The sequence below is a fragment of the Crinia signifera genome, chromosome 1 (genome assembly GCF_055691185.1).
Source record: "Crinia signifera chromosome 1, ASM5569118v1, whole genome shotgun sequence".
NCBI lineage: Eukaryota > Metazoa > Chordata > Amphibia > Anura > Myobatrachidae > Crinia > Crinia signifera.
In genome coordinates, this window is record NC_139217.1 from 45,174,947 (window position 1) to 45,201,424 (window position 26,478).

Consider the following 26,478-nt stretch of genomic DNA (forward strand, 5'->3'; position numbering starts at 1 on the left):
TCCCTAAAATACGGCAATTCGTATTCGTATTGATAGCACATCAATACGTATACGAATTGCCCGTATTTTCGGTAAACTTGTCTCTGTAATCTTTCCCCTCTTAACATTTAGAAGGGATGTTCTTTATCCAGTAGGAGCATAGCCGTGCGAATACCATTTCATTAGGGGGTTCGCCACTGGAGGGGCGTGTCTATCACCGCCTACTGGGCGTGTCTATCACCGCCTACTGGGCCTGTCTATCACCGCCTACTGGGCGTGTCTATCATCACCTAATGGGCGTGTCTATGACCACCTACTAGGCATCAATGCAAACTAAATAGGTGACTTATTTATGTATATTGGCTTCAGAACCTACCCATGCAGAGTGTGGAGCGGCGGGCTACGTCTATGGGAACGCCCAGCTTTCATGGGTGTTCCCATGAAAACACTGGGCATTCCCATGGAAATTAGGCAGTGACGCGGCTTCCAGGGGCGGGCAGCTGACATAACCGGATTTCAGCTGCCCGTCCTCTTCACGTACAGGGAACACACAAAGCTAAGACACCAGAGAGTGTCTTAGTTTTGCGCGCACCTTCCAAATCCTTCGATGGTCGGCAACCATCGAATGATTTGTTCCCTGCAGCCAATGCTGCGAATGGATGTTTATGCAAAACATCCATCCGTAGCCATGTGGGGAACTCGTCGAGCGATGGGTGGTGGGACGGTTGTGCGAGTGGTGGGCAGCGTTTAATCCACACGCAATGATGTGAAGTTCGCAGCATTGTGTGTGGACCAGAATCAGGTCCCGTGCATGCCGATGGCGCGCTGCAAAAATTTACACTGTAATGCCCATTAAACATAATGCCACACACCGTAATGCCCACCACACAAAATGCTACACACTGATATGCCCATTACACATAATGCTACACACGGTTATGCCAATTAAACATAATGCCACACATTTTAATGCCCATTAAACATAATGCCAAACACTATAATACCCTTTAAACATAATACCACACACCGTAATGCCCATTACACATTATACCACACACCGTAATGCCCATTACACATTATACCACACATTGTAATGCCCATTACATATTATACCACATAAATGCCGCTTACCTACATGCTCGTTTCATTCTCGTTGCCATGGGGGATTACATGCTTGTTGCTCAGGGGGGATTTACATGCTCGTTGCCAGGGGGAACGTTACATGCTCATTGCTAGGGGAAAATACATGATCATTGCTACGGAGTGGTACATGATAATTGCTGTTGGATGGGGGGGAAGGGGGTGTTACATGCTTGTTGCCAAAGGGAGTGATATGGTTTTTTTTGCCACAGGGGAGGCTACATGTTCATTGCACAGGAGAATCCGCACTTCCAGGTAGCAGTGGGCTGCTGTTATCCTTTGACAGACACTAGAGGTATGGCAGTACCTCTAGTGATTGTCTCCCTGAAGTCGGCGGCCATTTTTGGAGGGGCCCGTCAAACCCACCCACGTGGGTGGGTGGTCGGGAAACCTGGAGTAGGTGGCGCCCCCCCCAGGCCCCTCAAACCTCTTTGCTAGACAGGTAAATGCCGCAACGCCAAGTGAATGTGTACGCTTACACGTCCACTTGCATGTGGCTGTAAGGAGGAGAAATCATTTGATGGTCACTTGCCATCGAATGATTTTTCCACTGTTCGTAAAGAAAAGTCAGCCTGGAGGACTTTTCAGGAATATGGTTCTCGAAAATTTCAGGATGGGCACTGAGGTCACGTGAGGTCAGCCGCCTGCCCCAGGCATAAAACTCTGGGCGTTACCCTGCTTCCTGTCCTGCCCACCCCCTTCCCACCCACTATTGAGCAAATGAGTGTGAAATTCGCCAAAGGCGTTTGCTGTGGGGGGTTCACATGCACATATATGCGCATGCACAAACCCCAAACATCGCCCGGCTTGCACCGAGTGAGTAGGATTCCCCCCCTTCTTCCCCATTCACAATTAATGTTCCTTTAATAATTTCTGCTCATTACTTAATCTTCATTAAACAATAAACATCGGTGCAGGGTGGGCTATACATGGCAAGACTTTTGATGCCAACAACACAGTGGCATCAATTAACTCGGGGCTCAGAGGGTCAGTACCTCTGGTCCCCCCCCTAGCTAGGGGCCCCCTGTGGTTGGCATGTATTTTAGCGAAAGGTTTTGTGCGTGGGAGTGGGGTTGTGCTGCAGCGTCACCTATCTGCCATTGTGACAATGATTATTGGTGCTGAGCAACGGGAGCCAAGGCACACTGACTGCACAAGTGTGCAGTGCATTACTGGGAGTTGACTAAGTCCCATGAGACTTTGTGCAAGAGGTCAAAGGCTGAGAGGCTTGTGCTGAGCTCTGATTGGTCAAGCTCATCACATGGTTCTCAGGCCCATGGAGTAAACCAGCAGCAGTGGCCTCATCATGGGAGGGTCTTTTACAGTCCTACAGAGTAAGGTGCCAAACACAGGCTTTTCATGTGGTATGTATGTATGTGTATATATATATATATATATATATATATATATATATATATATATACTATATATTTGGCTACATCTGTCACTCAAAGTGGGTGTCTGTGTCTATAACGCTCTGTTCCTGGACTTTCCTCTTAATGTGTGATTGCCTTCATCTGTGCTGAACACCTTTCTGAGAAATTAACCTGTTTAAAGCAGGTGATGGCAATCATACATTAAGGGGAAGTCTAGAAACAGAGCATTGTGTCCCTCCTGGAGAGGGTCATGTTGGGAGGTATGTGACAGAGAACCAGCCCAGTGAGCCCACAGACAGTGCCAGACACCCACTGCCTACCCATGTTGCCCAGCACTGCTACTCCACAGCCACCAGGTGAGCGCCCCCCTCCCGCGATTTGCGGCAAAACCTCCCCCCCCCCTCCCGCGATTTGCGGCAAAAATACCCGCTCCCCCGCGACCCCCCCTACCGCGATTCGCAGCAAAAACACCCCCGCGACCCCCCCTCCCGCGATTCGCTGCAAAAAGAACCCCCCCACGACCCCTCCCGCAATTCGCGGCATAACCACCACCCCGCGACCCCCCCTCCCGCGAATCGCTGTAAACCCTCCCCCCTGACCCCCCCCCCCGATTCGCGGAAAAAACACCCCCCCGCGACCTCCCTCCCGCGATTCGCGGCAAAAAGAAACCCCCCGCGACCCCCCCTTGCACGATTGGCGGCACCCCCCCTGCGACCCCCCTCCCGCGATTCGCGGCACCCCACCCCGTGACCCCCCCTCCCGTGATTCACGGCACATCCCCCGCCACCCCCCCACCATGATTCGCCGCAACCCCCGCCCCCGTAACCCCCCTCCTGCGATTTGCGGCAACCCACCCCGCGACCCCCCTCCCGCGATTCTCTGCAATCCCTCCCCTCCTGCGATTCGCAGCATCCACCCCCCCACAACCCCCCCCCCCCATCCTGCAATTCGCGGCACCCCCCACGACCCCCCCTCCTGCAATTCGCGGCACCCTCCGCGACCCCCCCTCCCGCGATTCGCGGACACCTAAGTTGCAATACAGGCATCTTTCATACAATTCTAACCATATTTCTCATATGCAAATGTTCACAAATTTAGGGGGCGCAGCCCCTTACGACGGTGTGAAGAGCGCCCGTAGGGCGCGATGAATCACCTAGTATATATACATATATATATATATATTAATCCCGCAGTTACCCATTGACCAATTGCCTTTACTCTGTGTTTTGACAGTGTAATATTCTTCCGTGCAATTTGCGGCCAGCAATGACAAGTGGGAGGGGACCCCCTGTCTAAAGTGACCCGGGCCCCCAAAGGCATAATCCGGCCCACTTGGGCCTGTGATACAGTACATGATAACTTATGGTCATCCCATACAAAACCGATACAGTTTCAATGTCAGCCTCACAGCACCTAAGGTCAGCAAACAGGTTATTTAAAACTAGCATATGGTCAGCTGTGTACATTATCTCTAGAGAACTCATACATACAGACAGGGGACATAACAATGGATTGGTTGCTATGGGCAACATCTCATCTTCAATAGAACTCCCACCCTAATAACTGTACCCCCTAGTATACATTTTGGGCGAGATAGCTTGATAGGTGTAGCTGCGCTCATCTATCGCCGATCGCCACCACTCATTCATATTTGATGTGCGCAGCTTCTATTCCCGCAGCCAGATGGGCTAGGGGCATGGATAAAAGCTCACAGAGCCTCTGGGCCATGCCCCCACAGTGTCAAAACGGGGGCGTGGGCTTGCGGATTGATGCAAATTACAGGCCCCCTTTACATCAGGCCACGCCCCCAAATTTGGCACGCGCAAATGTCCCTCTTCATTGTGACTGAAATTTGGGAGGTATGTCACTTGGACCACATAGGACCCTTGAACGGAGTTTGTTAGTAAAAGCAGCAGCTGCAGAGAGACGCAGCTATGAACAAGCCAATCACAGATATTATATTCAAGTCTCAAGAAACATATCACAAAGTACATCGCTAGGAATACGAGCTGCCAGTAAATTTGCTGACACTCTATACGAAAAAGTCAAATGTACACCCTCAGTGTGGCCAGTAAGAGTCAAACCCCTAGGGTGAAATGTAATAGGATGAGAGAATCAGAAAGTCTTTTTAAAGCGGCAATCATTTACACTGCAAAACCAGTTTGATGTGAAAATGATTGCCGCTTTAAAAATAACTCGAGATTTCTTACCAAATCTCTCACTTTCTGATTCTCTCATCCTATTCTCTCATCCTGATTCTCTCACCCTGTCCCCCATAAAAATGGACAAGTCCCCTGGAATAGCGGCAGGCTCCCACAGCCCCTCCTCCGCAGGGGGTCCATGGGCACCAGATGATGCAAAACTCACAGATGTGCGATCAGATCTGAATAACTCCCACTGCAACAACCGCTCCCATCGGAGCCTTTGCTGCTGCCCGCAACTGCGTACACATCCATAGCATGGACAACTAATATCCCATTCCTTCAGTAAGCCTATGGTCACTTGCCACAAAATGGCCGCTCTCTGGGCCAGATGCACTAAGCTTCAAAAGTGATAAAATGGAGAGTGAGAAACAGACAGCCAATCAGCTCCTACCTGCCATGTCACACTCTCCATTTTATCACTTTTGAAGCTCAGTGCATCCAGCCGGGGTATTTAAAGGACAGGATGAGGCGGTGAATGGGTGGGCTCGGTGGAATTCAGGAGGTTTGCCCACCTTTCCGGGGACACGATTTCCAAGACCCTCCTTGCCAATCCAGGCAGCCCTGCCTTAAGCTTCAACATTCCATGAGAACAGCAGAAGCTCGGTGTACTGGCATAAAGGGCCTTATTCTCGTTCACTCTTTCTGACAAAATCCTTCTTCAAAACCATGTGCACTGCAGGTGGGGCAGATGATACTTGTGAAGAGAGAATGAGATTTGGGTGGGGTTTTACTTCAAAGTGAGATCTATATTGCAGTGGAAAAATAAAGCAGCCAGTATTTACCCTGCACAGAAACAAAATAACTCACCCAAATCTAATTATCTCTGCACATTTTACATCTGACCCCCTGCAGTGCACATGGTTTTATCCATCTAAGAAGGATTTTGTCAGAAAGAGTGAACTAGAATAGGGCCCACTGTGAGATCACACAGCGAATGAGTGCTATGTACGTACAGGAGGTTATACAATGACAAAGGATCATCCCAGTCACTGCATGAATAAGTATTTATACTGCAATGAAATGGGTGAATCTACTAAGATGGGAGTTCTATTGAAGATCCGATGCTGCCCATAACAATCAGATTCAATGGAACTCCCACAAAGGATCAATCAATGGTATACCTACTGTACAATAGCATGTGACTACCACACACACACACACACACCACAACACCCCTGCTCATGGATTGTTCACCGCTATTGTTCCCTTCCTCAGGGTTCTCCAGAATCTTCCTATGCCCACATATAGAACACGGTTGTGATACTCATTCACACAGACATATGTCACACCCAAGTTCTTGTGACAGGCTCAGCTGTTAACCTTCATAGGCCACATTGCTAGGTCACCTACTGCCATATACAACTTATGGAAGATATTATTATTATCTTTTATTTATAAGGCGCCACAAAGTGTCTGCAGCGCCGTAAAGGGAAAACGTTATAGAGAACCCTCTGCAGGGATGCTACACACACACACAACTTACTTGTCAAACACCACGGCGGAGTAGGCAGGTTCTGCAAAGATAACGTCTCCAGCCCAGAGATCCCTGGTGGCCCTCAGGCCCCGTCCCTTGCCTTCGGAGTTGAACATCTCCACGTTCTCCATCTCTGCAGCCTTTCCTATCCCAGAGCTGTACAAGACTGAAGTCAGCCTGGCTGTTAACTGCCGTCCCAAGTCCCAGTCACGTCTGCTATTTCAGCACCCTCGCATTCCCACTACGAACAGTCCTATAAAAGGAAGATCACCACCCCCCACCCTTCACTGCCTGTCCCACAGCTCAGAGGTGGGTGCACTTTCCCCACTGACAGACCACACTCACCCTCTACCAGGCTCAAGAACCTCCTAATGAGTTTAACTGCTATTACATGACTGTATGCACTGGCAAGTCTCACAAAGCGGACCCACAATGATATACTACAATATTCCATTTACACTTGGGTTCTGCGAAACTTGTTATCTACTTTCTATTTATGGAAACCAGTTGCTCGGCCCCATCAAAGTGACAACAGCTGAACGTGTGTGGGAGATACCGTACTGTCCCTTGTTTCTGTCCAATGTGTCCCTGTGCTTCTAATGAGAAATTATAAAGGGGACAAGACTATTGTTGCAGCTGTTTCATTAGGCAGCTCCAATGAGGGATCGTGTAACACAAGCAGAGATAGGCGCTGGGGATCTGGAACTGGCCAGCAGAGTCCCTGTACTGCAGAGCAGCTTAAAATAGATGGCTGTGTAAGCGAATAACCCTACAGAAGTGTCTACGGCAGTGGTTCCCAAACTGTGTGCCGTGGCTCCCTGGGGTGCCTCGGGACACATGCAGGGGTGCCGCGGCTTGGTGGTCCAGGACCAACTCAAACTATTAATGGTTAATTATTTAGGAGCAAAGCCAGTGCTGGTGGCTGCCAATCATAGAATGTGTACAAACAGAAGCAAATCCTGCCCTTTACCACATAACTGCCTCTAAGAATCGCATATAAACCCAATCTAATAAAAAAATTTTGGACCTAGGGGTGCCGTGAAAAAAATTCTGATTCTCTAGGGTGCCGTGAATCAAAAAAGATTGGGAACCTCTGGTCTACGGCATTCAGGAAAGTTCTCCGGCTTTCCATATTACTTCTTATAGTTATTGTGTGCAAGCCAGTGCTGGGTCAAGACATTGGGTGCCCAACATGAACGCAGATATTATAGTGGGATCATCCAGGAACAAATATTTTTTTTTTTTTTATTTTTTTTTTTTTTCTTTTAGTAAGGGGCACAGTCGGTCTTCTGACTCACCCCCCCCCTGGGTGTTTTGTACACCCAGGTCAGGAACAAATATTTTAACGTAGGTTGCAAATATGAAAGTGTCAGTCAGACAAATCTCCTGATACTAGCATTATCTATATAACACATACCCAAATACGGTATAGTATCCATACCACCCATCTGTCCCGATTACAGCCAGTCAGTCCTGCTAATTGGACACCGTCCCGTTGTCCCAGCCGTGGAAGTCTGTGATCACTGAATAAAGGACATGAGCATGCTCACAGCATCTAGCAGTGCGGGCAGTGGCGTAACTACTTAATGTGCGCCCCCCCACCGCAAATTTTTCGGCGCCCCCCCCCCCCCCCCCCATTATGCCCACATCCCACCTGGGGGTGGCAATGTCCCGTGGGAGCAGGGGGGGGGGGGGGGGGCAGTTGGGAGTCCCCCTGTGCATAAATGCTGTGCACAGTGTGCGCAGTCTGTGTGTAGCCCAGATCCTACTCAGAGGCAGTAATAAAAACTGGTTCGGGGGCGGGAGTTGACGTCACATGACTTCCCCTCAAAGCATACTTGCCTACTTTCAATTTCACCTGTCCGGGAGAATCCTGGAGAGGCAACACGTCAGGGGGGGGGGGGGGGGGGGGCGGGCGGGAGCAAGGCTGATATTACTTGGCCGTGAAATGCAGCGATCGAGACATTTTAGCCCCGCCCCCTCTCCGCGGACCCACTATTTCAGGTAATTAAACCAGCGGGCAAGGGGGGGGCGGGGGCAATTACCAGAATGCAAGAGACTTGCCCACCCTCCAGGGGGCCGGGAGGCGGACCCGATTTTCGGGAGGCTCCCGGCCATTCCGGTAGAGTAGGCAAGCCTACCTTAAAGCCTGGGCACGCCTGTATTTTCCCTGACACTCCCGGAATACGGCCAGTTACCACCCCCAAACGCGGCCTTCCTGTCTATCAGCTTGGTCAGCGATGAAAACATTTGCAGGATTTTATCCCAGGGTGGCCTCACATATGCTCGCTATGTGTACGGCATGCGCAGCCTATCGATAATCGCCCAGCCTGCAAATTTGCAGTTGTGCGATCAGGTCTGAATAACCCCAATAGCTCAAACCAAAAGGCCTGGAAAGCGTCTGCTATATATCTGTCCTTATGACAAACAGCATACCTTCAAATCTGAATAGAGGGCATTCGTTATCCCCCCCTCCCCCCACTTCACCTGTCTCCAAGCATTGGTAAATCTCTCTCTGATATACCGGCATTACACGGCAGGGGGCATGACCTTGGGCAGCCAGGAAGTCGGCAACCATGACTTACTCTTACCCTGCACAGAGATTGGCGAATTGGGGGCTGGCATGGGCACGCCTGCGTTCGCACAATGCGGCTGCACATGCCCATAAATGTTTATGCGCATGCTCAGTCATGAAACATCACTCCCCTGTGCAAACGCGCAGGGGAGAGAGGGAACCTGAATGCATACCTCCCAACTTCTGTGCTGATGAAATAGGGACGAGCGTCCGGAAAGGGGGTGTGGCGTATGCAAATGAGGGCATGGCTTATGCTAATTAGCCGCAACCTCATTTTCATACGAGAATAGACGCTGTGCGCATGCACACAGCGTCTATTCTATTAGATTGGGGGGTCTCCCAACTGCCACCCCCCGCAGCGGGACAATGCCTGCTCTGGGTGGGACAGCGGGACAGGACACAAAAATCGGGACTGTCCCGCTGTAATCGCGACAGTTGGGAGGTATGTGAATGAGGGCCAATATCAGGAGCGTCATTTATTCCCCTATACATTAACGGGATATATTTAGCACAGTTGTGTCTATTTGGATTCCGGCATGATTCCAGAGTTCTGTGTGACTAGGCTGCGAGGTTCATTTTCTTTGTCTGTTTAATATCATCATCAGTAAACATTGTTGCTTTGAAATAAACCTTGGAAAGAATGCAGCAGCAGCAGCGGCAGCGGCGGCAATACGTCTCAGGTATTATGTGTTTACATTCTGCTTTGGAGCCAAGTTAAAGACCGCGCAGATTTACAGCTGTCTCCCCAGGCTGCTAAGCGCTAACATCCGAAGTGTCCACAATAGCACAGAAAAGATGCATCCTAAAGTGTCCCCAACTGATACCCCTTTTCCACTAGCCTAAATATCCCGGGTTTTTGTACGGGAACGCGCAAAACCCGGGATTTTAGGCAGGTGGAAACGCTCCCTGTAGAAATAACCCAGGTCATGAGACCCGGCATTTCTACCCAGGTAGCGACCAGGGTTGAACACGGGTTCAACCTGGGTCACTGTGTAGTGTAAAGAGGTAACTGGGGTCGATGCGACCCGGGTCCCCTTCACTACAGTGCAAAAGCCGGCGGTGGGAGATGCTTTCATCTCCCAGCGCCTCCCCGACCCCACCTCCCGATGACATCACCCACCCGGCATTATGCCGAGTGGGGACTCTAGTGTGAATGGGTTTGCAAGCCGGGTCGCACCCAGGGTGTAGCCGGGTACAAAATCCTGGGTGGGACCCGGCTTGCAGATGGAAAAGGGGTATGACGGTGCTTCCGCTTTTCTGTGGAAGTTATGATTTTGAGAGTAGAACTTTGCTTGACCTCCAATAATATCTGGGAGCATATGTAAGGAATTCTTTAATGAATATATTGAAAGAAAAATATTTTTTAATAGATAGATAGATAGATAGATAGATAGATAGATAGATAAATAGATAGATAGATAATGCCAGTGTCACTCACATTTGTTATATAAATTCAAATAAAAATGTTGGGTAAAAAAAGATGATATTTCCTATATAAGTTATTCATTACAGGTCATTATGATGAATGAAAAGGTTTGCTTGGCAATTTTCATACCTATTTTGACAAATGCACATGGCACCGCAAAGGGTTAATACATGTTTGGCATCACCTGTGTTACAGATCAGCAAAAGCACTGGGACTTGGAAATAAGCATATCAGTCTGCCTGCTAGATGTGCCGGTACTACAGAGTTGCGAAATTGCGGCAGAGGCAGAAATGTTTTTAGGAACAGAAAACAATATTAATAGCACTAAGTGGACGCTGCAGCAGCCGGATTCCTGCTTTATCTGAAGCTCAACTTCACTCACTTCCAGAGCCTTCAACACAGATGTAATCGCCCAAAAATAGCTCACAATAGGCATATGTGCCTTTCTGTAATCCCAGCACAGCAAACCTGGTTAATGGCAGCTGTTAGTAAAAGATTGGCACAGCCTTACCAACCTAATAGCCTTTGATGGCCAATATAAGTGGCATAGAATTTTTGTGTGTATGCATAACACTCAAAACCTTATTCAGGGCAGCGTTCGCACGTGGACAGATGTTGTATTTCTGCGCATGTGCACACATCCAGGACAGCGGGCCGGCGGCAGAGAGGGGTGTGGGACGGCCCATTAGCATATGAGCATTCCCATGAGAACGAGGCCATGCTAATGAGGCTATGACGCGGGTGCGGGCAGCTGACATCACCGGATCACCGTCAGCGGCCTGCCCATTTCCTTCCCAGCGTGCATGCATATGTACGGTTGCTCAGAGCAACCTTACATATGCGTGCACCTTGCACATCTTTCGATGGTCGACGACCATCGAAAGATGTGGGTGCATCCCCCTGGCCTGCAAATGGATGTTACTGTGTATCATCCATTCTCATACCCTGCGTGCGAATCGTGCTTGCGAATGGGTGCCGGCAGACAACCATTCGCAAGGCAGGGTTTGGTGGACTCGCAAAGGCTGCGAAACTCAATTATTTATACTTTTTCGTGATGGGTTTGCCGCTTAGTACATCTAATGATGTGTATCCTTTTAATGGATGGACTCTGTATTCCATCCCATTTGGAAAATTCTACAATCCGGGCAAAACTAGCAAACGACGTTCAGTACATTTCCCCCATCATTTAATGATTCCATACCAACCACATTCCCATAAATGCCAGTTTTTACCCCTCCACAGTCCCTATATGCTCCAACCTCCAATCTCTGTCTCCACGGTATACGGTCAATAGGTCGACACAAGCATTAAGTTGACATTCCGAAGGTCGACAGTCAAAACGTCGACATGAGTTTTTCACGATTTTTTTTGAGCCATCATGTGTCGACAGGCTGTATTTCATGCCCTACCATCCACCAGGGCGTGGAGGGAGGATAAAATAGTGTGCCGAGTGTAACGCGGCGCCGTGCCTGAAGCATAGCGAGCGCAGCAAGCCATGCTAGGGTTGGCGGTACACTTCTTCAGTGCCCATGTCGACTGTGTTCACATTTGGGCCAAAAAACATCAAAAACCCATGTCAACCTTTTGACTGTGAACCTTCTCAATGTTGACCTAATACTTGTGTTAACCTAATGTCCCTGTTGACCTAAAGCCATGTCAACCCTTTTCATGTGTCATCCTGTCGACCTTCAGTGGTCGACCTAAGGCATTTCGACCTTAGTTTGGTTGACCTAATGACCCATACCCGTCTTCAAAGCTCCCTATCTCTATATTCAGCAAGTTTGTCCCTGCAAAATTGCTTTCACTTTCTGTTATGACATCGTTTAGCGCACAAAGGAGTAATTTGGCCCGTCAAGTGACCCCTAGTGGTAGTTCACCTCATAGAGTTGAGGAGTAGTTAGCCTTGTATATATTTATATATAGATATGTCCTTTATTGGGTGACATAGTAGTAGTCCGGTACAAGAAGTTGAATGACAATTAGTCTATTTACTATGCGTTGGAGAGAGATAAAGTGGGAGGAGATACAGTACCAAACAACTAGTTCCTGTCATTTTTAAATCCAAACTGTAACATGACAGTTAGATGCTGATTGGATGGTACGTTATCTCTCTCTCCCTGTTATCTCTCTCTCTCTGTTATCTCTCTCTCTCTCTATAGCCCTCTCTGCAAACCATTTTGGAGTCGGTAGACGTGGAGATAAAGCTGTGTAAGACAATAATTAGCAGGAGACAAGCATTATATGGTACAGGGGTAACTTTACGGGCAGGAAGGACCACAGAGGTGCAATACCAACCATTAGCAGTGCCATTGTGCCATTGTTACTAATCGCATATGTACCAATAAATAAATGGGATTAGCAACGCAAAGGCAGTGTTTTGTAATGGTAATGATGCAGGAGGGTGGGACAGATCACTTTGAGTGCCGTGGCATAACAAATCAGCATATATATGGGTACATTTACTAAGATGGGCGTTCTATATGGGATGTTGCCCATAGTTATTAATCAGATCTATTGTCTTTTAGATTTAGAAGGTGCTAAATAAGAACTAGAATCTGATTGGTCGCTATGGCCATTATCATCCCATCTTCAATAGAACTCCCATCCTAGTAAATTTACCCCATAGAGGGGGTGAAATCCTAGAGATCCTTTATAAATATTAATATATAGGTGGATATGTAATATAGTTCACTTTCTTTTTCAAGGTACCCAATATTACCCGTTTTGTGTTGTTTTCGATAGCAGAAAGTTCCTTGAGCAATGCTATGCTGCTGTGTGGGCAGAAGTTGCCCTGAAGTAAGATGGCGCCCACTCATGCGCGCAGGCGGCTTCTCCAGCCAGCCATCCAGCCGCCGTCCGTGCACACTTGGCCGCACGGGACGCTGGGAGCGAGCCTGAACGTCTTCGGACTGGAGAGCAGCGGCGCGCACGTCACGGGCGCGACGCCACAATGATCAGCGTCCTCGCTCTCTGAGGGTGGGGGAGTTGTTGAATTCCGCCTGTAACATGGCGTCGGAGGGTGCGATCATCCCGCAGCTAGCGGAGAGTATAACACAGAGCAGCAGCCCCTCCTGTAGCGTGCCCATGGCGGGGGGTAAAATTAGTAGTAGTGCCCTCAATATCATCCCCTGCCAGACAGGTGAGTGTGAGTGAGCCCCAGCCTGCCGTACACGCATATACACCGGGCCCAGACACCACCGGGGAGGGGCTGAGCGCCGGGCATGGCGGCTGCTGCTGGGAGTAGTGCCCCCAGATGCCCATCCCTGGTAGCTGCTGGCTGTGCAGCTGCATGCCCCAAGGGTGCCTAGCCGTTCCCCCAGCAGCCAAGGCTGCGCTGGGACGTGCAGTTGCCCAGCAGGCAGCCCTGGGACTTTCAATTTCCCCAGTAGGCAGCCCTGGGACTTGCAGTTCCCCCAGCAGGCAGCCCTGGGACTTGCAGTTCCCCCAGCAGGCAGCCCTGGGACTTGCAGTTCCCCCAGCAGGCAGCAGCTAGAGAGCCACACGTTGGCTCTGACGGTCCCACAGACCTTCCATAGATCGGCTTACCATACTATCCCTTTAAATTTGGGCACACATGAATAACACAGGTTCTGGGGCTGGATCACTTCTAGCCTGCATTTGACCAGGCATTAATCAGCCATAGAACCTGTGTAGTCCATCACGTTTTAAAGGGATAGAATTGTAAACTTACCTATAGATCTGTGGACTCTTCATAGCCCCATTCATGTCCTTTCCCGTATAACTATATTGTAACCCCAGCCTCATACCTGTATGAAATCGAATTGGCAGGTTGTATATACAATATATAGACTGGGCATCCTCGGATATCACTGGAGGGATTTATAACATGGAAATAGGAGACTCCGTGTCTTGTATATCCTGTCTTCCCCAGCTGTGTATGCTCCCCTTTCACCTTGCATCCTTTTAAGGAATTTGAACCTTTGCTAAGATGATGGAGCCCACATTATTTTTGGGATTGGGGAGTCCCTCTGCTGGATGGGATGGGGAACCTTCAGCCATCCAGCTGTTATTGAACTACACATCCCGGCATTCCCTGCTACAGTTTTGCTATTTGGCAATAGTAAAACTGTTGCAGTGTATGCTGGGATGTGTTGTTCACAACAGCTGGACCGCCACAGGTTCCCCATCCCTGATACAGGGTATAATAATGGTGACTTCTCCCCTTTTACTGTGAGATTAAAATATACCAAGTTCCTATTGGGAAAGTGTACATAGGGCATGTTTTCTGGGGGGTCTTACCCTACAGTACACACTGCTGTGTTTATGACCACGGGCTATTCCTGCTGTATTTCTGTGTTTATCCTAGGAAAGTGATTCATATAATTTCCTTTTGCATCTTGTTTGTTGGGATCAGAGCTGTAGAGTTGGTATGTCAAGACTCTTACCATTAAGCTGGGTACGTACCAGTAGATATATCTGCAGACGTATCAGACCTCATGTTCTCCATATACGCTGAATGATCTGTTGGGTCTGACATCACAAATGGGCGGGCATATTTGTACCAGGTGCAGCTGTAGGGGCGGTTGGTGGATTGCCCATACACACACACAGACTATGATGCACTGATATATCTTTAGAAATATCGGACATCGTCTGTGTTGCATAGCTAACGTGATAGATCTGTGAACAAAGCCGTTAAGAGATATATCACTCATACGCATCTATATATCAGCCAGTGTGTACTAGGGATGGCCAACAACCATCGATGATTCGAAATCATCGATGGTTCATGGCCGATGTCGATACTTTTGCCATCGAGGGGGGAGAACCAGATGGTGCATAGCTCCGCCCCCCGACAAGCCCCATTCCCGTGTTTTGATTGGCCTGCATGCCAATCAATCAAACACATTGGATGACCATCGATATGTAAAAATATCGATGGTCAGCCATTGCTTAGCACTATCGAAGGGCAGTTGCAGAATGGCCATCCCTTGTGTGTATGCATCTTTAGAGCTGTCAGACTTGAAGGTTTTGTGTACCGACTCAACAGCCTTCGCAAAGATCGCTGCCCAACTTGTGAACATGCCCGTTACTGCGGCCAACAGACAATTTGTGATAGCCAGTGACATTGTCAGGGTAGCTGCAATCCAATCGGATTTCAGTCATACTTGGTCGATGTATTCACTAACCGCATTCTCACACTGTATCGACCTACTGTAGCCTAACATCATCATAGCTGCAATAGACCGTCTTTACATTTCCAAGCAAAGTGAAGGTAACGACTTTGAACTTTTTTTTTGTTTTATTATTTGCTGTTCGGGGGCATTTCAACATTTCCAGGCGCTATAGTAACAGTTGTAACACATGTACGCACATCTATAGGGCACAGATTCTCAAACTTGGTCCTCTGGACCCCAAACAGTGCATGCTTTCCAGGTATCGGCGCAGAATTGCAAGGGAAATCATTAGCTCCACCTGTAGAACTTTCTAAATGTCACTGAGTAATGACTACACCTGTGCACCTGCGGTTGACCGGGAAACCTGGAGCTGTTTGGGATGCTGAGGACCAACTTTTTAGCTCCTTAAGCCAACCATACTCTACAGATCGATTGTCAGATTGGGCTGGTTGGAACAAAATCCTGGTAATGGATGGGAGCAAATGACAGTTGACCATTTGCTTTAAAGTGCTGGAAAACTGCCAAACTGCCATTCAGATACTACCAGGTTTTTGTTCCAATCAGCCCAATCTGACAATCGATCTGTAGATGTATGGCCACCTCTAGGCTTGACTTGATACCCCTCTAATTTGGGTCACCTATGAGTAAAGGCCCCCATACACTAGGGCGACTTGGCGCCCTCGACTTCCCCCTGAGCTTCCCCCCGCTGCTCCCCGGGGGAGCTTGATTAGATTGGCACTTGATGTGCCATTTTTTTACATGTGATAAATCGTCTCGATTTATCACATGTAAAAAACCCGGGGGGGGGGGGGGCTACAGAGCAGGGCTGCTGGTGGGAGCAGGGGGGGCTGGGGACGCTGCGGGGGACACAGGCGGCATAGAGCCGGGCAGAGGGAGCCGGGAGCTGTCAGTGCTAGAAAAAAAAGCCTATACAATGAATGGGCAGCCTGTGATTGGCTGAGCGCTCTCAGCCAATTGCTGACTGGCTGAGAGAGTGCTCAGCCAATCACAGGCCACCCATTCATTGTATGGGCTTTTTTTTTTTTATTCAGTACTGACAGCTCCCGGCTCCCCCTGCACGGCTCTATGCCGCCTGTGTCCCCCGCAGCGTCCCCAGCCCCCCTGCTCCCTCCACCGCCGCGCCGCCCCACTAGGTCCCAAGTCGGGTGGTCGGACGTGCAGCAGGTCCGACCACCCGACGCAGATCCGATGCACACGGAACCGCGCATCGGATCTGAGGGCACATCAAAAATAGCCGATTTTGTTACGATTTCGGCCAGATCCGACTGATCTGGCCGAAATCTGACCAAAATCGGCTAGTGTATGGGGGCCTTTACACTGGTTATGTGGCTGGATAAATTCAATCCTGCTTTCAGTCAGCCACAGGACGGGTGTAAATTACAGATGTCCCAGATTAAAGGCATAAATGGCAAGCCTTGAGTAGAGGGGTGGTGTGGATTACCAGCGTGGGGAGATGGGACATATATTAGGTGTCCTATTTTATGAAGATGTTTTTTTTTTTTCTGACGTTTCTAATGTTTAGGCTAAATGACATCACACAACTTTCACTAATAAACGTTCCATGTTGTACTGTATGGTACACTTCCTTGTGAATGGATATATGCAGCCCTAGATACACGATCTCCACCAATGAGGAGTCAGAGTATAACAGGCAGCTACACGTGTATCCCACCTAAACACGGAAAATACTATTATAGAGGTTGTTTTGTGTGCACTTGGCAGGCCATACATGAACAATTATAGCGTAGACTGTAAAGTTATTTGCATGGTGTTTAAGTTAAGATACAGTTTTTTCTGATTCGCAGTGATTCCTGTATTCAGCCATCCAGAGGTGGGCTGTCCTACCCCTTTCAGACATAGGGGGGGTATTAAATCCCCGCCGCTATTTGCGACGAGGGAAATAGTGACGGGCACCTATTCAATGCTGTCTTGCCCGTTAGCATTGAAGAGGAAGAACAGAACGGACCTGGCTCTTAAAAGCTGTTGGGCCCGTTTTGTCGATAACGGCCGTGAATTGTCGCGATCATGGCCGAATCTCGGCAATCCACAGCCATGCCCCCTTTTCGCTGATCGCCAGGCGGGACATTGAATTCCACCTGGGATGCGGTCGAGCAAAACGAAAGTGGTCAGGGTCACGGCTGTCGGAAAGGAATATCCCCCATAACGCAAATTACCGGGTGAAGTATTTCTACCCGGTAGTTTGTGTAGTGTGAAAGGGTCATACCGGGTCTTATATCCTGGGTCAATAACCCTGCTCTTTACCAGGGTCGTCAACCTGGGATGTATGAACCGAGTTGACCCTTACACACTACACAAATTACCGGGTTGTTAACCCGGTAATTTGCTGCTACATTATGTGTGAATGGGGGTCAGACTGCACCCGGCACTCAAAATGCCGGGCAATTGTCAGGGTGCAGGTCTGAATGGGGTATGACTCTTGTGTTTCGGGGGGTTTTCCACAGCCATACCACTACCCCTTTCACACTAGAAGCGAAATCCCGGATTATAGCACATGTATACGCAGCAACCTGGAATAAGTCCCGGGCCCCTGGGGTATTGGTCATTGGGTGGACCCATATTAGGTTGACATGCATTGGGTCGACATGGCTTAGGTTGAAACATGATATAGATTGACATGGCTGAGGTTGACAGGTCGACAATGAGGTTAACACGAGGTTTTCCCGTTTTTGTCCCGAATGGCAACATGGAAACCATCAAAGTGTATTCTTGCACTATGCCGTAGTGCAGGGCTGGCCAAACCGGTCCTCGAGATCTACCAACGGTCCACGTTTTCCAGGTTATCTAGCTGGTGCACAGCTGCAGTCATTACTAACTGTCACATTTTAAAACCTGCTGCATTCATTCCTACTATAGATCCACAGGTTGCGTAGAAAACATGCACCGTTGGTAGATCTTTAGGACAGGTTTGGCCACCCCTGCCGTAGTGGATGGAAGGGCATGAAATGCCGCATGTTAGCTCCTGTTGACCTAATGCTTGTGTTGACCTTAGCCATGCATCCTTCAGTGGTTGACCCAACGCATCCCGGTACCTGGCCAGGGTCACATGACTGAGACCAGGATTTACCAGTATGCTAGATCTGGCAAATTTCCAGGTCACATGACTGAGGGCAGAGCTACTTCCCAGGGCATGCTAATATTTGTATACATAGCCAATGGTTCCTGATCTGCGCATGGGCAGATGCAGTTCACCATATGGTTGATGTCTGTAAGCATGCCAAGGCCGGCGTCTCCTGCCACGTATTTTCTGCCCTTTGTCTAATAATCTGGCCGGACATCCTTAGTAACCGAAGTATTACTCCAATAGGCAATGTTTACATAGATAATCCGATGCTTGGTTTTCGCGTATAACAGTGGATCGCACAAGCAGAAGGAGGCGTGTTCTTACACAAGACAGCTCCTGCTAAATTAGCATATTTTTGGACAGGAGCTGTACCCAAAGATGCAGCTACTGTGTGAACAGAATACATATGGATGTCGGCGGTCGGAATACAGTCGCCTGCATCTCTAAGGAGAGAATCCCATCGCATTGTGGTAAGTATGCTCACCTTCCCAATGGTGCCCCCCCCCCCCCCAACCCTCCTTGCTAGTGCCTAACCCTTCTTCCCTAACAACCCTCGACCCATAGCCTAACTCAAGCCCGCACCCGCCAGGATTTTGGTATTAGTAAAGTCTAGAGCAGACCTGTCCAAACTATATCCCTCCAGCTTTTGTAAAACTACAAGTCCCATCATGCCTTGCTACAGTGTTGCTATTAGGGAATGCTAAAACTATGGCAAGGCATGCTGGGATGTGTAGTTTCACAACAGCTAGAGAGGGACCCTGCAGAATTCATTTAATTTTTATTGTAAGTCTCAGGGAGTTCTTTAAAATATTTTGCTCAATAAATGTATACCTACCAACAAACATGGAACCAGCCCCCTCCTACCCACCCACTGACCATCATGTATATGAGCATGTATTCAACATTGCTGGACACAGTGATTTGCTAGGCTTGTACTTAAATGATCATTCTAGCTCCTTACACATTCCGAAACCTATGCATTTCCTCATTCCTGTCTGGGGTGTCTCTCTGATGCTTCTAGCACAGACTGTTCTGTATCGCAGCACTGAAACAGACCAGACTGTGCATGATGTGCCTGGCAAACCTGTACATTAATAGCACTTCATACTGGAAACCACTGTGATGGTTCCTGGCAGATGGGGTATGTTTAAACTGTCACCCACCGAGCTGCTATCACAGGGAGATCTCTTTAGTATTCCCCGTCCTCTGACTCCTACATGCATTACATTTTCTGTAGCAGTATGTAGGTCATGTAATCATGTTCTCATACACTGCTCAGAGAACTGGCTTTACTGCTTATAAAATTACCATTTACAGTAGGCGTTCCACAGAAGCTATTTATATCGGCGTTCCCTGTTTGGAGCGCCTGGGTTGGCTATGTCTTGATTGGGGTGGTCATCAACCTTTAGGAGAATGGGTGAGAAGCGTGAATGCACTGTTCTAATAACCTCTATGTAATCCTACTTCCCTGTGCCGTAAACGGAGCAATTTGGGACTTCAGGAATGCTGCTAAGTTTAGTTTCCTATGGGCATGGCCTTTGATGTTTGACAACGATCCACTTGTCGTTCTACATTGATGGGTTATTGGGTCAATGAAAATAAAGGTAGACATGCATTGGCTTGACCACTGAAGGTCTACAGTGCTGCTGTGCTCACCATGCTTCGAGCACGGTGCCTGGATACGCTCGGCACACTATTCTATTATCCCTCCATGCCTTAGTGGGTGGTAGGGCATGAAATACAACCTGTTGGCACATGTACAGATGGAGTGCCTCTCAGCCAGCGTCGGTGCTCGCCAGAATGCCCCGGCTGGCGAGATGGCACTCCATCGCTCGCGTGTCCGTTTCCGGACTGCGGGGGACGCGAACCCTGCCCGTCTCCACTTCAGGTTGACGGGCAGGGTTAGGGGGGAGCGGGGAGGTGGGATCGAGCGGCAGGGAGCTCTGTTGTAAGTGGACTCGTGCGCATCCTCTTCCGGTGGTTGGCGATCCGGCTGCCAGACCCCAGCTGGATGGAGTGCGCTCCATCTGTAAAAAAAGATACCTTCCCACTATTGACCTAATGCTTGTGTTGACCATTTGACCTTAGTCATGTCGAGCTTAATAGTGTTGACATAACCATATGCCCATTGATTTTTGTAAGGGCATTCACACGGGACAATTTTTGGCTATTTTGTAAGTGATATGTCTCGATTGCTTAGATATTGGGAACAAATCACTCCGTGTTTACACCCTGTGGCGATGTGCAGTCCCGCCATCGCCAGCTTACTGCATGTAGTGAAAATCTAGTCCAATCGCCTAGCGAGTGCATCCAAAACACTGAGTTTGCACAGATTGCTTCTATATAATGTGACGGCAGATAAGAACCACTTGGACCATCTAGTCTGCCCCTTTTTTTAAACATGTTACCTCAAACCATATTTGATCCTTATTTCTTTGTAAGGATATCAATATGCCTATCCCAAGCATGTTTAAATAGCTCTACTGCATTTGCCTCTACCACCTCTGATGGGAGGCTATTCCACTTATCTAGTTTAGCACACATCGTTACATGTGTATGGGTGATCTAGACACCATCACCTGCCCTAGATGGCTAACCACACATCCTTATGTGTGTATGCCCCTTAGGATGCTACGTTTTATTCTCCTGCACTGATTGGCTCACAGCCTGTCATTCCCCCCAACAGTTATGAGCATTGATGGGTGCAAGCAATGGTGCTGTCGATGGTGATTGTTACTGGCTTACACACCAATGGCAATACCTTCTCTCCTATTACTTACTGACTATGTTTTATTTAAATAAAATAAAGCATTCCTTAGAGTAGGTGAGGTACATAAGGAGAAATACAGGTACTTCTTTACTTTCACGGCGCCAGCATGGCGCCGCGCGTACTTCCGGGTTACGCTCGCCACTAATTAAGTTAAATAAATGGAGTTAACGCCATGCCAACATGGATAGTTCATACCTTCACTATCCATGTTGGCATGGAGTTGATTTTAATTAGCGTAGCGAGCCACCGAGCCCGCAGCGTGGGCGAGCGAAGCGAGCCCCGCAAGGGGACTCTGACGCGCGGCGCCATGCTGGCGCCGTGAAAGTAAAGAAGTACCGAAATACATTTAACAGGGTGTGAGGTAACCATCCTGGGCACTCTGTTGCTGTCCTAGTGCCTAATTTAGAGTAGTACACAAGCCCGATGGTTTGCATACTACTACACTAGCAGGTGGACTGTGCGGAACTCCTGCACATGTGTGGAATGGCCATGTTCTCAATATGCTGCCGTTGTTTGAGAGGGGGGGTGACCAGGGAGGCAATGGGCACCGCTTTACAAAATGAGGGCATATAAGCCTCATTTTGTAGGCCTTCCTTGCCCCAGGCAATACATTGTCCATCCTGGTAACCTGGGGGTTCCTCAGATGATCGATCCATTCTCAGATGATCTGATGCTGCGTCTTCGAAGGCGGCAGCAGATCACAGAAACTTGCAAGAGGTGTCTATTAACACACAGACGTCTCCTGCAATATTGGCATCTTATCGCACAGCACTTGTGTATACTGCGTCCATATTAATCGTTCCCCAAGGAATTCACATCCCCCTCTGCCACGTGATTTGTTAACAACAGTAGTTTAATCACCTTAATGTGCATTGTGATATCATAATGACTAGAACCAAACCAGGAAAAAGAAGCAAGATGTAGAAGGGGCAGCTGCACTACATTAAATCCAGGATTGTGCCAATGTTTCCTTGGCATGCTCAGCAGAGCTCCCATTGTAGTAGAGTCTTGGTTAATGCATGGGAAAAGTGCCTCAGCATCACTGACTATGGTATAAGTGCAGAGAACAAGCTAGGGTCCTGCTGGTGCTCTTTTGTGAGGTCCTAGTTCCAAGGCCAGGTTTAGCTTAGCTCTGGAGCATAGTTGTGATCAGTATGGCGCAGAGCTTAGAACTGGAACTGTGGTTAGAGGAGGGGTTTTGTGCCCAAGTGTCTAAAGGCCCCAAACTGTTGTAGGGAGAAGTCTCGTAAGAATTCCCTTGAACCGCCTGGGAGCTTCACAGGTGACGGAGGTGGTCCGGTTTCCACGCATCCCATTTGGCCACTTTTCCCCCTGATTTCTCGGACTGATCCGTTGGTATCTGGTGAAAAGTTACCAAATCGGACAAGTGTATGGCCATCTTTAAAGGCCAGGTTCCATCATAATAGTCCGTTTTATTTAAAAAAAAAAAAAAAATTAATTTTTTTTTTTATAAACTTATCTTTGAAAACTTATATATAAAAATACATGCAAAAAATTGACTATAGCCCTAAATACTAACTGCTGGATTTAATTTAAGTCTGTGTTTCATTTAGAGGACCAGCTCTGAGAATCCTATTGACTGGGAAGGTCCCCTCCTCTCCCGTTATGCTTCGCTCTCTCCTGTTATAGAGCAGATCCTGTTATACCCCTTTCACACCAAGAAGCAAATTAACGAGTCAAAGCTTTTTAACCTAGTAATTTGCTGAAAAACCCGGAATTTTTGGTGGTGTGAAGGGGTCAACAAGGGTCTTAAATCCCGGCACTTCGACCCTGCTCTTGACCAGGGTCGGAGTACTGGGATTTAAGACCCGTGGTGAACCTTTCACGCCACCGAAAATCCTGGGTTGAAAAAGCTTTAACCCAGTAATTTGCAGGTGGTGTGAATGGGGTCCGGCTGAACCTGACAAAATGATCTCTCAAAAATGAGTAATTGCCAGGTGGCCGGTGTGAAAGGGGTAATAGTGGTCACGGGTGGATCAATTCATTTTGTAGTTTATTTTGTTACTGAGATCAAACAAGGTTGATGGTAGATGGGTGTAAAAAAATATGCATTCAAATATCTTACTTTTTGCCCGTAGCTAGTCTGTGGATCCCGGTGGTAATTAGGACAATGGCAATTGATACAATCGGACTTACCCTGATTTAAATTATTCTCCCTGCTTTGGCATGGACTGTCCTTTGTCCGCAAAAAACTATTGTGAGTTTTAAAATGAACGAGTGGGGTGTTTGAGGGTGTTATTAATGATGTGGAAAAACAAACTTTAAGGTTAGCTGTGAGGTAACTGCGGACATATACACTGTAGCTGTGAACTAGTTTCTTCTCGCCCTCTCGAGCGAGTACGGGGCAATATAAAGCGGTGCGGAGGGCAGGTTGAAGTGCCGTTGCTATAAAGACAACTTTCAACCGGCTTTGACCGGTGGATTTAAAACCGCAATAGAAATGGCTAAACCATCCAGACTCCGTATTTATTCCTTTATGTTTTAGAATTGGTCTGCTGCTTTGCCAACCCTCGTCTTAGTACATCTACATAATGTGTCCATTGCTATATAGGCAAATGAGACCTCCACAAATGTCCAATGATAGTGATAGGGCCTTGTGGCTGCAGAGATCACCGTTACTGAGTTTGAAAAAGGTAGATCAGATTTGAGGGAATTGACTGGTACATAAACCAGTGATGGCTAACCTTGACACTCCTGCTGTTGTTAAACTACACATCCCAGCATGCCCTGCATCAGTTTTAGCATGGCCAAATAGTAAAACTGTAGCAGGGCATGCTGGGATGTGTAGTTCAACAACAGCTGGAGTGCCAAGGTTAGCCATCACTGGTATAACCAGTGATGTTTGGGTAGGAGGTCGCTTAATAACAATATAAGTAAACATGTTGGATGTGCCCATTCTCCTTCCCCAGCTCAGAGCCTATTGGTTGCACCTGGGCAGTGACTGACGTGGTTTGTGTCCTATCCTTCAATCGCTTAGAAATGAAACACTGATGGCTCTGCGTGTACACCCCATAGCGATGGAGATGCGCAGTCCCATTCAGATCTTTAACACATGCAGTCAAGATCCGCACACATTGCTATGTGTGTAGTGGCGATGTGCGCTGAGCGATCTGTGCTAACTAGATCGTTCAGCAGCACAAGTCCCCACATGTGTGCAGGGTTTAGCTCATTCATCAGTATGTCTTGCTACTATCTAACGGATTTTCCATTTGCTCATCGTGTGATGTAGTCGTTTACTCCATCTCCAGTATATGGAGGTGTGAACTCTTTGTGGCGCGGATAAATGATCATTATAGTAGCTTTGAAATGGATTAGATGGTGGGTGATCAAGGATGGAACAGATGGATGTGTCCCCTCCCATCTTTTCTGTAATCACGTAACAGTCGTAGTGAGTGTGGTTTTGAATTCTCTGCATTTCTCTTATGCGTCTTATTAGCATCGTGCACTCTGCATATTAGATGCACATCTCTTATGCGTCTTATTAGCATCGTGCACTCTGCATATTAGATGCACAATCAGCCTTCTCTGATTAAAATATGAGGCATGCCATTACTCTGTGTGCAGCTGTATCTGCATACGATATGCTGCTTTCCAGGTCTTTCCAGGAACTCATTGTAATGTAGCCTTTTGTATGCAGATACAACCACATGGACAATATGCAAATAAGCCGTATTTTCAACAAAGGAAAAGGCCCAACCTTAGCAGAGTCGCTCGCAAACTGCTGGATCACTCCCACCAGGCATCTCCCGCTGCCTGGCTTATTAAGGCTAGATGTATGAGGACCAGTGGCGGCTACAGAGGTGGGGCTGCAGCACACTCCAAAATTCAAATAGGGCAGCAACACCAACTGCCAGGGAGTCAGTTTGGAAAGGCAGTTGGTGTGGCTCCCCTATTTGAATTTTGTACTGTGCTGCAGCCCCACTTCCGGAGCCGCCACTGATGAGGACACATCTATATATAATCCATTTGGGACAGAGGGTGAACTGAGACAATGGGTGATAGTCCGTCACCCATGGATGGATATCACCGTTACAAGAAGACCCCGACCAGCAGGAGTGGTGTGTGGATTTAAGTCTGCAGACCAGCTCATAGTGGGTCGAATTCGCTCCCCTGGCCAATTTTTGGGTTTGCACATGCACACTCCACGGAAGCAAACGGCTTCATCGAGTTTCACACTTGCCGGGCCTTTTGCTCCAGGAGGGACGGGCATGGGGCGGTAGCAGAGGAATGCTCAGCATTTTTTGGGCATGCCCTGTGGGCGTTTCGATGCCTACTTGGGGTGGGCAGATAAAGTGGCAGATTGTGGGTGCTGGACAGTCAGTCCAGGCTCCGAATGTGGAGAAATCTTGCGATAGCGTGAGCGACCATCGAATGTTTTCTCTCCCGTTCGGTTGTGTAGAGACTTGTTTACTACAGAGTCTATTCAGAAACTTGATTGAATTGGGGACTATTGTACAGAAAAACCATCAATTGCTTAAAATAAAACATACGCCTTTTAATGTGAAGTGTTTATGTGATGTCACCTGTGTGTATGCGATTCTCAACTTCTAATGTAAATGCGCACACAGACACAAGTGGTAGGAGAACAAGTGCTAGGGATCAACCAGTCATCACTACCAGACACAAGCGGTAGGAGAACAAGTGCTAGGGATCAACCAGTCATCACTACCAGACACAAGTGGTAGGAGAACAAGTACTAGGGATCAACCAGTCATCACTACCAGACACAAGTGGTAGGAGAACAAGTGCTAGGGATCAACCAGTCATCACTACCAGACACAAGTGGTAGGAGAACACTGCAGCGCTAGGGATCAACCAGTCATCACTACCAGGCACAAGTGGTAGGAGAACACTGCAGTGCTAGGGATCAACCAGTCATCACTACCAGACACAAGTGGTAGGAGAACACTGCAGTGCTAGGGATCAACCAGTCATCACTACCAGACACAAGTGGTAGGAGAACAAGTGCTAGGGATCAACCAGTCATCACTACCAGACACAAGTGGTAGGAGAACACTGCAGTGCTAGGGATCAACCAGTCATCACTACCAGACACAAGTGGTAGGAGAACACTGCAGTGCTAGGGATCAACCAGTCATCACTACCAGACACAAGTGGTAGGAGAACACTGCAGTGCTAGGGATCAACCAGTCATTACTACCAGACACAAGTGGTAGGAGGACACTGCAGCGCTAGGGCTCAACCATTCATCACTACCAGACACAAGTGGTAGGAAAACACTGCAGCGCTAGGGATCAACCAGTCATTACTA

The 26,478-nt window shown here is 48.2% G+C and overlaps 2 protein-coding genes across 3 annotated transcripts in view; one reads left to right on the forward strand and one right to left on the reverse strand.

Annotated features, from left to right (window-relative positions):
- Positions 1–13,026, reverse strand: part of SMYD1 (SET and MYND domain containing 1) — a 42,703-nt gene extending 29,677 nt beyond the window's left edge. The window contains exon 1 of the mRNA XM_083145335.1: positions 12,894–13,026. The gene's annotated coding sequence lies outside the window, so the exon portion shown is untranslated. The remainder of the gene's footprint in view (positions 1–12,893) is intronic.
- Positions 1–26,478, forward strand: part of KRCC1 (lysine rich coiled-coil 1) — a 60,302-nt gene that overhangs the window by 19,171 nt on the left and 14,653 nt on the right. Inside the window, exon 1 of one of the 2 annotated variants that reach the window (XM_083145315.1) lies at positions 13,075–13,313. The exons of the other annotated variant lie outside the window; for it this stretch is intronic. Coding sequence (XP_083001441.1) covers positions 13,181–13,313 — 133 coding nt within the window. The 5' untranslated portion in view covers positions 13,075–13,180. Of the gene's footprint in view, positions 1–13,074; positions 13,314–26,478 lie in introns of those variants that run through there. 2 annotated transcript variants of the gene reach the window in all.